This window comes from Teleopsis dalmanni, chromosome 1 (assembly GCF_002237135.1).
Source record: "Teleopsis dalmanni isolate 2A chromosome 1, ASM223713v2, whole genome shotgun sequence".
NCBI lineage: Eukaryota > Metazoa > Arthropoda > Insecta > Diptera > Diopsidae > Teleopsis > Teleopsis dalmanni.
Window position 1 is genome coordinate 231494028 of NC_051846.1, and position 13039 is coordinate 231507066.

General features: G+C 30.5%; 1 protein-coding gene across 2 annotated transcripts; it reads left to right on the forward strand.

Moving 5' to 3' along the window:
- The first annotated feature begins 4894 nt into the window (after positions 1–4894).
- Positions 4895–9252, forward strand: LOC119672622. Of its 2 annotated transcripts, none has more exons than XM_038083721.1 (5): positions 4895–5032; positions 7298–7740; positions 7799–8579; positions 8680–8999; positions 9075–9252. In XM_038083721.1, exons 1-5 carry the CDS (start codon positions 5008–5010, stop codon positions 9144–9146), a joined length of 1641 nt encoding a protein of 546 aa, XP_037939649.1. In that variant the 5' UTR covers positions 4895–5007; the 3' UTR covers positions 9147–9252. The 2 variants fall into 2 exon arrangements, with proteins under 2 accessions (XP_037939649.1, XP_037939648.1); XM_038083720.1 differs by lacking the exon at positions 4895–5032 and adding an exon at positions 7123–7221.
- The last annotated feature ends 3787 nt before the right edge of the window (positions 9253–13039 follow it).

Below are 13039 nucleotides of genomic sequence, written 5' to 3' on the forward strand. Positions count from 1 at the left end.
TTACAAGATACAGAAAGATCTATTTGACCTGTAGTCACAGTGAATAACGGTCTTAAAGGTTACCTCAAGCTTAGTAATCGATCTATTAAATCATCAGTTTTAAATAGAATTGTTATGTATCTAGCAGGATATCTGTTTCAGATATCTACAAAACGATAATGAAAGGCTGGATATATACCTTAACAGAAAACCTTACTTAACTCTATTTTGCTTTTTAATATTACTTCGCCAATAAGTCCTTAGATATATTCTATAATTTCTATATTTCTAAATAAAACAGATATCAGCGTACATTAAAAGAAGAAGAACAAGTAGAATGGGTACAATTGGGCTACTCTTCGTTACTTATTAAACTCTTAATATTGACTTAATCGTTTATACTTTCTTTGCTATTAAATACATTTAGGAATATTAAAAATTATTCGTTATAATGAAAGATGATATGGAGAGGGTAATTAAGCTTGAAATCGATAAACTTATAATAACAAAAAATGTTTAATGGCCTTGAATGGTTTTGTTTAATTAAGTTATTTGCATGAAATGCTTGACCAGGTAAATCTCATTTCAAGCTTAAGTGGCCAAGTCTCGATAACTGATAATTTCTGGCAATTTCCTTTAATGTCACAAGCGACGAAAATTGATTATGCAGCCAATCTGTTTTGGCATTTGATGAAATTCGCAAAATGAGTTGAGTTGGCACGTTTTGTAAAGGATACCCGAATTTTATATGTTAACCTTTCCATTTTGTTGCAAATGTCTAAATTGGTTAAGGACAGCACGTAAACAAAGCAGCTGTGCTGTGAGGATACTAATCTACGAGTACATTGAGCAAAGGCTATGAAAAGCTATGGAAGGCTATGGTGAGTCAAGTGAAGCTTGAACACTAACAAAATAAACTGCTTTAGATTATTTGCTTTGAAAGCGAAGAAAATTCAATTAAGTTAATAAAATTACTGCACAAAAAATAAAAAAATAAAAAAAAAACAAAAAAAGAAAACAAGTCAAGGCGAAATGAATACGAAGAAAATTAAAAGTATAGAGAATCCTCGCAAACCTACTTGTTTTGATTTTCTGAGAAGACGTGCAAGACTTTTCTTCCCTTGCACTGACGAAACTATAAAATTATATATTGAGCTAAACACGTTCGCACTTTAAAGTGAACAGAAGTGAAGGTATTTTGTGATATACAAAAGCAACAGTCCTTTGTGTCAATGTAAGATCTTTTGGAAATTATAAATGTTATTGCAACCCCATTTTTTGGCTCAAAGGTACTTAATTTCGTATGATTTTGTGCTAAAGTGTGCGTTGTTAAAATGTTAATTAGATTTGCTTTGTATCCTTTCTGAGCTCAAACACAATTTTATATTATTGAAGTTAATGCAATATAATTGCAAATTAAGCTGCTATGCTATAATACCGCATAAATTTTTATGAGTTCATAAAGATTTGCTAAGGTATCCCTCAGATTTTCAACTAACGCAATATAGAATAATTGCTCTAATTTCAACTGAAAAGTGTATAATCAGCTTAAACAATGAAACTGAATAAATAAGGTCCTTACAATTATGCTACTGCTTTATAGAATCGGTTGCTTCTGCCATTGTATAAGCTGATGAAGCACAATTTTATTTATTTGAACAAAGATATAAAAAGATTCTCTCATCAACATTATCGTTTCATTATGCATCGTTGCTGTTGGGGCTTTTAATCCTTTGCCACACTTTGTGGTGCAGAGTAAGTGCTTCCAAAAACTTTGTGTTGCTGAGAGTGAAGTGAACAGATTGAAGTGGATGGAATGCAACTTGTTGTTAACCATTACATAAGGAAATGGATGATTGCATTTGCATCCCTGAATTTAAGTACGCAGCTGCATTTGCATTGGCATTAGCAAATTTAATCCGATTTCAAGTTGCAAGTAACAATATTTGCTTGTGTAGACCAAAGGAAAAGTAGTGCGTTTCTAACATTTAATTGGTTTTCTGAAACAAATGCAAAGAATGAAATAAATTTTCATTAAATTTCTGCAGTGAAATTATCCTGGCAATGCGTATTAATTAATAGATTCTATCAGATTTGATATATTATGTCATTTAATTAGTTTGAGTCTTAATATGTGTAATGCATGCTATTGCGGTTCAACGTAATTTTATAAGGATATCATGTGTGGCATGTGCAGTTAAAGTAGAAGGAGGGAAGTGTAATTGTGTGGAAAGCACATTTACTGCGAGCTATAATAGAGAGTTTGGAATGGAGATGAGCAGGGTGCCATGTAAATCGCTTTGAAAGGAACATTTTATAATGGAAAACACGCAAACATTAAGCAAACAAATCGGTTCTGGAATTTATGTGTAAGTTTTTATATATCAATTGTATTTGATCTAGTAATGTATTAATTGAATAGAAAGACAATAATAATTGATTACTAATGGATTCAATTTCTCTTTACCCACTGATTGCCAAAGGATAAAGGAAATAAATCAATAACTGCATGACAAAGTAGTTTTTTTTTGAAAAATTCTTTTAATTAATTTTGTTAATGCATTAAATACGAAGCGTGAAAATAAACGGATAAAAAAAAATGAAAAAAAAAACTAATTTATAGAAAAAATAGCAAAATTTGTATAAGAGGATTATAGGGTGAATTTGATTAGCTAGTAGTTTGATAGTAAAAAATATTTATTAACACCGCAAATGTACCTCATCCTCCTACTCTTGGTTTCTATATTCATTTACGTTTTAATATAATTTCTCTAGAATAGTTTTTGGAGTGATTGATTTAAAAGCTTGCTTTTATAAAGGCAATATAACGTCCCCGAGAAACAGAAATAAAAAATAAAGTTAAATATCCATAAAGTTATTCATTTTGTGGTTCTGAAAATAAACGTGCATAAAATATATGTAATCTTAGAGTAATCATTAACCGCACGTGACGGTACGCAGATCTTAGATCAGTTATTGAATAATCACGAAGCTTATGAGAAATATACAAATTGGTCAGTGAGATGGGCGAGACTCTACAGAAATCCCCCAGTTATCAAAGAGTAAAAGTGCCCAGATTCACTAACTCGAAAAAGGCTCAACTAGAACTAGAACTAGAACATAAAATATACTTGAGTTTGAGATTTCAACTAAATTATTAATCCAATAAATTGTTCTCACCTTACCATTAAGCTTGAAATACAAAACCTTCCATATGTTATCCACAAGATGTCTTATAAAACTATTAGGATAATTCTAAATCACTTTTCGATTTATAATAGCACAGTCAGAACTTAAAGGATTTTTAGTTTAAATGAATTAAGAGTTTGAAGAGCTGACCGTATAAATACGATTCTTTTCGGAAATTTACAAAAATGACAAATTTTAACACTGACAAATGACAAATTTCATCATTGGACTTTGGTGGCCAATTCTGAATATCAAAATGTAAAATTCCAAGCGACTGCGTTACTCGTGGCACCAATCTGCTGAAACTACATGTCTTTTACATGCATACCTTGCATAACCTCACCATTATCATTTTTAAATAAGTACGGGCCTATCATACTTCAACACAAATATCATATCAAAGAGTGACCTTTAGTGGACGTAGTAATTTTTCACTGCTCCAGATGTTAGATACGACCAAGTAAAAAATTATGGTCATCCTATCAGAAAATTCGATGTAAAAATCTTTAACCATTTTTCTATTGTAGTACGTTGTCTAACGTTCAGCGGTTGCTAAACGAATTATATTGAAATTGGATGAAAAAGCTTTGTTGGACATGTCATTTTTTTTTTGTTTTTGTTTTCAATTTATTTATTACAATTATTGTTTTTAGGATTTAATTTTACAATAAGAATATATTTTTGATAAGTAATATAAATGCATAGAAATACGTGCATGGACTATCTCCAGTGACATATCTATATATATTTACATATGATAGTGTAAACTGATCATTTACTTCAAGAAGGTTTATGGGAGTTTTTCTCTATGAAGAATTTCGAAGGTGATATCAGATCCATAGCAAGTGGATTGGAATGACTATTCGATTTGCATATTTCTTTGTAAATTTTTAAGTAGTTGGTAGTTTTTGGTAAATGTGATTAGTTATTGGTAATGTATCAGGAGGTATTTGCGATCAAACGTAGTTTTTAATTTAAAATGTCTATTGCCAGATTTTAATTCAAGACGATTCCCTATAGCTATAGTGTATCACTACAGAAGGGTTTTAGCATATTACGATTATTATAGTCATATTATTATATTATATTGCTTATAATATTTAAGTGCTTATTTAGTATATTTAGTGAACAATTCAGTATTTCGACTAAGAAAGTAAAATAAATTTCGTAGTTTGGTTTCTAGAAGTTTACGTTTGTTAAAATTAGGATCACTCCAGGTCATTTTACTGTCCAGGTAAATTCCTATACAAGTCAAATAGTACTACCAAATCAGGATCAAGTACTAGATAACACCTTATATTATTTAGTTTTTGCAGGCGTTTCATATTTTTAATTTCGTTTCAAATTTTTCATTTTTGGATGGGATGAACAAAAAGCAATCAATATTATATAAAATTCAAAATATCTCGACATTCAAACAATTAAAATTAAATGGAAAATGCGGGAGCAATTCAGACTTTCCAGTATATAACAACAAAAGTTCAATAAGTCTATAAGTGTATAAAACAATTAATAATTATAATTTAATTAAATTTAATTGAACTTATAATTTAATCTAGTCGATAACCTAGAAGAGAATATACCCGCTGTCATTTCATTTAAATTTAATCAACACAGTATGTATAATTTTAAATGATTAAAGTCATCGCAGTAAACTTAAAAAATTAATCATTATTTAATATATTTAAACTAAAACACTTTTTTTCATAACCAAATTATAGTTTTTTCTACAATACAACAAATTTTTGAAAAATAAATAAAATCAACATTTTTTGGTTATGTTCTCAACTATAGAATAATTAGATACAACCCTTTCATAAAAATTAAAAATTTTCATCAATGGAAAGCAAAAAATTTCGTAGTGGTAAGTGGTAACATATTTTTATAGAGTAACAAATAATGAAAGAAACTATATAAGAAACTATTAAATTGTAAGTTAATCAGTAAAAAAATTTGATAGAAATAGAAAATTAATTAATTGAACCGCCTTATCAGTACAAGCCTATCAGTGTTATAATGCCAACTTAAGTCCCATGGTATATTCCAAACCATATTAAAACTCCATGACATGATACTCTGTCACATGATATTGTCCCACATTTTAAACAAGACAGCGGAGATTATATACTCTACTAGGCAATTTGTTATGATTTTCATTTCAGTCCTGTTAAGAAAACCTGAATCTGTAGGTAAAAGTGCAATTCGCATGAAGTCACTGAAAACCAAATCTGGAGAATACGGCGGATGAGGAAGCAATTCGTACCGTAATTCGTAACGTACCAAATATGGGTGTTCGTTTTTTCATGATTTTTTCATCTCTCGACAGTCGATCCAATAACAAGCAATAGTAGTTCGATATTACTATGTTTTCTTTTTCCAAATAGTTTATGAAAATTATTCTACTAGAATCCCTTAATACGGAAGTCAAAACTCTTTTAGGACCACTACTTCTATCTCCATTCTCTGGCTTGTTGTTTTCCCTCAGTTGTGAAATAATGGATCCATATTTCATTAATTGTTACTACGCGATCCCCAGAGTTAACTAGATTGTGCTTAAACATTTTCAAACAATGTTTTGAATGACGATGTCCTTGTTGTTTTCGTTTTTGACCAATTGGGAGTAAACGCGGCACTTATCTTGCCGAAAGCGTTTTCATACTCAAATATTTATGTTAAATATTCTATACACTTTAATATGATATGTTTGTCGTCTATGTTATCTCATGCAATTCAATTTTTGGAACATCCAATAAGGTGTTTTTTTAAAAATATTTTTCAGTTGTTATTTCTTTTAGACGACCCGGACGCTCTTTTTCAAAAACATATACAGACGTATAAATGTATAGATATGCAATGCTGTATTTATCTATTATGCTTCTAAACACTTCTTACTAGAACAACTATTTGTTATTGTATACATGGTAGGTAGGTTGGATTGGTGGTCTTGTATCCAAAAGCTCACTTGAGTTCAAATAATGGCCCATTATGGTACCACAGGTATAGCTTTGTTGCGCATTTACAGAATGACAGCTCATTCCGGTCAGTAAAAAAAGGCGCCCCAAAGATTTTTAATCTTCTTCAAGCTAAAGATGGGCACTGACACATAAGATGGTGCATTGTTTCCTCCTCATTCTCAGAGCCACAACCATGGCAAAAGTCATTAAAGGGTGGACCTAGTATCATAGCATGCCATCTTGTTTCAAAATGGTCCGTCAGCACAGATACCGTGGTATTAAGTTATTGAGGGAAACTAGGCAATTGTGAGTAATAATTGATTATTGTATATATGTGTAAAAGTGAAGCCTAGAACGTTTGATTGATTTGATTGTGCTACTCATATGAATCCTTGAAGTTTATTGCATTTTGCGAAACGTTGTATTATTATAACTTGAATATTTAAAGATTAGGTAACAATATATTCACGTGTTGAATCTTAAAAAATGTATAGGACTTGAAATATGAGTTAATAGTTTAGATTCTATGTATAGAATTTACAAAAGTAGATTTAGTAAATAGTTTTCAAACTGAATATTTTATTAAAACGATAATATATTATTATGTACATATAATAAACCTAGTTTTATTCAACTATTACAGAATCTAATGTACGTAAGCACCGTAGATGTACTTTGAGTCCTTGCAAGATATAATTCGATCTCTTAATGCAATAAATAGCTTTAAGGTATAAAAGCTGAAAAAGTACTTCAACTGAGAAAATTTCCAAATTCGGGTTTCTGAAATAGATTGATTTTCTTCCTTCCCTTGATTTCATTGCTTGGCTCGTGTTTTTGTTAAACTCTGAAGTTTATTAATATATTTGTTCTAATATATAACTATAATAGAATCAATGATGAAAAATGGTAGCAGGCGAAATTAGACGAATACTTTTAGAAAAAATCAATTATTAAAATGAAAAATATTTTCATTTATTTATATATATTTTTTTTACAAAGTATATACAAAATTTTAAAGCAATCATAATGTTTCACGACGAGGAACCACAAACTAAAGTTGCTTATATAGATTCTTTAGTAGAAACAACCAAAAATAAAAGTATGTGCGAATAAGAAATACTAATTAAATAAACTAATAATAATATTTTATTTGATATATTTTTGAAATGTTCCAGAAAAAATTAAACAGGTTCGCTTTAGTAATGTTGAGACATTTATATCCTCACCCAAGGAGAATGCGAAATTACCTGTAAACTGTAAGCCGGTATCAATTTTACGCAATTCTTCCACAAAATCCAAAGCCGCTTCTAGTGATTATTTTAATGATTTGCTTATCATTAAGCCAATTGACTTAACTGAAGAGAATATTAGAGTACCTGTGACATCAACTAAAACTCGCAATGAAATTGAAAAGGTAAAAAGTGTTTCTCAAAATAATGTAACTTCTACGTCTGGTCTAAAGTCAGCCGTTGATGACAAAGAAGTATCGATTTTATGGAATTCACCTTTTGCTGATGTGAAAAGTGGTGGTATTTACGTTAAAAATATTGAAACTGGTATTCCAGCTAAGTTGTCTGTTGAGAACATTACCGCCAACAGTGTTTCCAATAAGAATTTTGTAAATATCATTGCATTAAATTTGACACTATTTTTAGCTAAAAATCACATTTTTACAGATACCCCCCAAAAAAGATAATAAACTTTCCAACAAAACTACTGGGAACAAGAATTCTATGAGTTCTTCAATTAATTCTAGTCTTCGAGCTAAACCATCTATAAAAGAAATTTATGGTAAATACAATTCTGGTGGTAATAATCCTTTAATAAAATACGTTAGACCTAGAAGTAAACAGCAAATTCGTTTGCTCACAACTCAGATCATGGATGATTACAAAAGAAGTAAGAAACTTAAAGGTAAGCTCTCTCCCTTAGACACACCGCGCGTAAGGTACTCTCCACTTGCTGTTCCGAAAAAACCAAGTATACAGAACATGCATGCTGAAAATATGCTTAAACTTTTGGGACCTGTATCGGAAGAAATAAAATCGAATTTAAAGCAATATCGCATTAGTGGGGGCGCAGAATCTGACGTTGCAGATACAATGAAAGAGGAACTTCACGTAGACATTAACATTACTGATTCCACCACTACTATTGGTGAACGGCAACCGCTTACATTAGCTTGTTCCGATGATGAAAATTTGGATGAAGTACACAAAACACGAAATAGATCAAAATCAAAAGGTGGAAAAACCTCAGAGCCTACTTCTAAAGATACTGGCGGGAAATCAATTTATTTCGACCGTATATTTGAGCACTTGGATGCCATGGTTAATAAAAGTATATCAAATGCTAAAGCAATTGTTGCAGAAAATGATTACAAAGATGTTAAGAAGACGAAGAAGCAAAATAATACGATTGAACAGAATAAAAAGATAAAAAGTAGAGTTTCTAAGTGTAAGCTAAATTTTTGATACCATTTGCTTGAATAGCTAGCTTATTTATTTTTTTTCACAACATTAATAATTAGAATTCTTAATAAAATAATAATTTTTAGACGATAACTACAGATTGGGATTAAATAATGTAATGGCTGAACATAACGTTCCAGAAAGTAATGAAACAGATAAACCAACTGAAGGTGGTGCTGAATCTCTACTTTGTGGTATTAATAGTCCTAGAGAGTATATTGCTCAGATCAACGAAAAAACAAAACGCAATTATTTTGCTAATAAGAAGGAGAATGTAGAGAAAAATCATCCATTCGTGACAAACGAATTTCGTAAACATCAAGCTCTTTCGCTCTCAGAGAATAGATTAGATGAATTAAATTCTTTGAATTCTCCACCATCCTTTTCCCTCGGTCATCGACAAAAGGTAAGTTTTCATTAAATATGATTATATCATCGATGTAATTATTACAGCAATTTTAATTATTGTTATTATTGACAGGAATCATTAAAAGAGAAGAATGCACTCAGAAAAGCTAGATTGGATAACTTCTTTAATTCAATGGGTAATTAAAGAAGATTAAAATTACAATCGTTTTTGTTTTGCTTATGAATATTTCTACAAAAATTATTATTTATATCTTGAAATTATATGTAGTGCGTGAGTTAATATATTTAATTCTAAATAAATAATCATTACTTAAATAAATATTTAATTGAATATAGGATAGCGTGAAGGTCAAAAACTTTAATACTAATTTACATTATCCTTGATATTTCGTATCAAGGATATTACACTCATTATTAATGAGAAAGTTAGTCTCATTTTGTACTATTGAGTTTAGTTGTCCATTTTGTATCTAAACTAGTCTAGAGAGTTAACTAATATATTTTATACTGACGGGTCCAATATCTTCATTATCTCCTTTTGGATCTGAATTGCACTTAAAAGATGAAACCAATAATTTGTTTAAAGTACAAAGTCATTCTTTTTATCAAATGTTTATATGATACTAAATGTGGCTTGCTGGATTATTGGGAAGAAATGGCACAGGAAGTACTTCGGCATAAGTAGTGATAGCCAAGCTGTTCTTGAAAGTTTTGTTAACTTCTTAGTTTATTCAATGTATGATTAATGAATATAACACAAAACTAAATAGCGTTGTAAAATGTGATAAAATAAATGTTTAATGGGTTCCGGTCACTGCAATTTTGTAGATTATAAATTGGCTGACCACTTGACCATTAAAGGCTTTGTACGAAATCAATTTTCATCTTTTTTATGCACAAAAAAGATGGTCCAAAATAATAATTCGTAAGGTAACAAAATGCTGTTTAAAAGAACTCTACAGCGGACTGACGAAATTTTATATGTAGTAAAAAAGGAAGTATCTCACGGTACTAATTGAATTCATCAGAAGTCACAACACAAATGGGCCGCACCTATCCACTGTGAGCATCATCATGGATTCAAATTGTAATCATGTCTCGAAGATTAGGACAAAACAAAGAGCATCTTCTGTTGTCGCTAAAATTTGAAAGAACTACATTGGAATTGTTGTGTTATGATAACATGATCTGAGATTTATTAAGAAAATTTAAAAATTTGTATTAAAAAAGCACATTTTAGGTACGTAATTTTTTTTTTGTGTATTGGTTTATTCTATCCTATATTAAAAAAATGAAAATCTAAACTAAGCCACCATGTGAGACTTTAAATCACTAAACCCACCTTTTGGGAATAATTTCTATGATGGAACACAGCACGCATATCGTGAAGCGTCTTTGTAGTGTGAACCTATCTTCAATATTTGAATTTCTGACAGGTATTGATTGGTGCAAGGAAATGCTAAGAAAATACGACCGAGATAGTTGAAAATACGTCTACGACTTCGTGACTGGTGACGAACCACTATCAGGGTTTTCCAAAGTGAGCAGAACTCGACAAAAGTTGTCGACAGATAGATCAAATCCAAGCAAATAGTTTTATGTTTTTTCAGTAAAAACCGGTCACTGTATATAGTTTTGTATTTTAATTTTATTTTTAAATAATTTAAGAAATGTTTTCAACAACAAATTAATAATAATTTTCAATATACATATAGTTTTGTATTTTAATTTTATTTTCAACAATCCAAGAAAATGTTTTCTTAAACCAAATCTAAACTAGTGAACAATTTAACTGAGAGCATAAGTTTTATATTTTTAATTTTATACAATTCCGAACATTAAAGCAAAGCTCAAAGTTTCTTAAAGCTAACCTTACATGTGCTTTACACTTATTCAGCGGTCGTGAGAGCGAGAAGCTGCGAGATCTCTCCCGCATAATCGCTGTAGAAATCACATGTAAGATCGCTCTAAAGTTCTTGGCACCCGCTTAGAAGTCAATGTCGATATGTCAATATGTGACTATATCAGTACCACTTAATAATGTAGAATCTGTGTTTGCCGAAAATCTTCGGAGCATTGCAAAAAATCAACCGTCGAAAGAGATTCTGAGCACTTAAAACGCCGACTTGATGGATTATCGGTCATACAGTTCCGACTTGGCAATGACTTCTTTTCGTTCCAAAACATTAAAAAATAAAAACCGGGCGAGCGTTAATTTTGCCGCACCAAGTTGAATCGAATGGAAAAATGTGTTTATCATGGAGAAATCATCGAACAACTAAAACCATTTTCACTGATTAAAAATTATGTTTTCATTGTTAGACGTAAAACTTAGAAGGCTACTCTCGTAGGCTACAGAGTGTAGGGTATAGAGTCTCAAGTAAACTTGTAGCCTTTCCATTGATTCCAGTTAAATTTAGTTTAGCTGCAGCAGCTAAAGTGATAGATAGCTAATGTGTAATGTGATATCACCATTTACTTTTTGATTGGTTCATACCCAATCTAATCGTCTATAGCTAGTCTTACGACAGACTTAGATAAGCCAAGAAATGGCTAAGAACCCATTGAAGGGTTAAACCGTGAATCTATTGATACAGTTTATCCTATATTTGCAAACATGTGCAACTTTCGGCGACATAATCGAGTTCCTTAAGGCTTTAAGCGCAGCTTGGCTGTAGCTTAGAACTACGATACTCGCGTTCTATCATAATTCAAAAATTAGTTGTATGGATTCGAAGATTGCTACTACTACTGCTTAATTATTATAGATTAACGCCTTAGAATCTTTGACAAAGTAGTATTTGTAACTCAAATTCCTAAAAAGTATATCACCACCTGAGTCTTTTTCACTTTTCGAACTATAGTCTTAGAGTTAGTACTAATTTTATTAAGAAAAATATTAAAATACTAACTAAAATTAAATGCAACTAAGCACTAAACTTTTAAATTTCTGTTTTTTGTTGCAATTATTTGAACTGAAAACTTTTTGTCCTTTAAGTGAATTAAATTGCAAAATATATATCTTTTTGCAAAGGAGGCTAAAAATATAACTACATTCTCTATGTCAAAAGAAAAATAGCACACATAAAAAATCATAAGTGAAACCAAATAGTATTTTGTTGTGTTATTTGAATGTGTAAATATCAAGGACTCTTTCCTTCAGCAAAAGACACATTTAGTCCTGCTTCACGGTAGCACTTAGAGGCGACGATAAACAAAACGATAAAGAAAAGTAACAAGTACAATACAAACTGAGAAGAAAAACAAATATACATATATGTATGTACATATACACCAGTGTGCATATGTGATTGTGTGTGTAAGTGAAAAGCGAAACTAACGTGATAAAATCCACAAATGTTTATTTAGTCACCATTTTTATTTGTTTTATGGTATGAAAATATGGCGGCTTCCTTGTTGACAATGGCTTCTTTGTTGTTGATATTATAGGCATCGCATGTGGTCTATTGATATACGGCTTTCCGCTGACCTTTACCGCATAAAACAAATGTTTAGTTAAAACTTAGTTACTTTTTGGCAAGTAAAGTGTTGCTCTATATTTCCCTTCTATATATATATAATTTGACTTTTATTTTTATTCCAATTTTTGGTTTTATTTTTAATTCTTTTTATATTTGCATACCGAAATTGATTTAGTTTTTGATTATTGAGTTCACCACAAAAGCGAAAACGTGACATTTTACTAAGTGAATTCTGTGGTAAAATTAAAATAATTAATATCGAAAATAGCCACAAACAATGAAAGCAAAAATCATTTGATTGCCATACCAGTTTAGGCATATTGCACTGCGAATGCCATTTCGCTCGAAAACTCACACAAACATCTATGTTAGTATCCTTAATTGAGTGTTTATTAGAGTTTATTCATGATCGGCATTTGTGTGCAATTTGAAATCAAATTAAATGCATAATTCCATTTATATTCCATTTAATTTTCCATAAAAGAGACTGCATGCATACGACTTCTGTGTGTACTCGAAAATGTCCTGCAGTTGGAAAATTGATTTCATTTGGTTTTGATTTCACTTTCTATGAAATAAATATTACTATATTTTA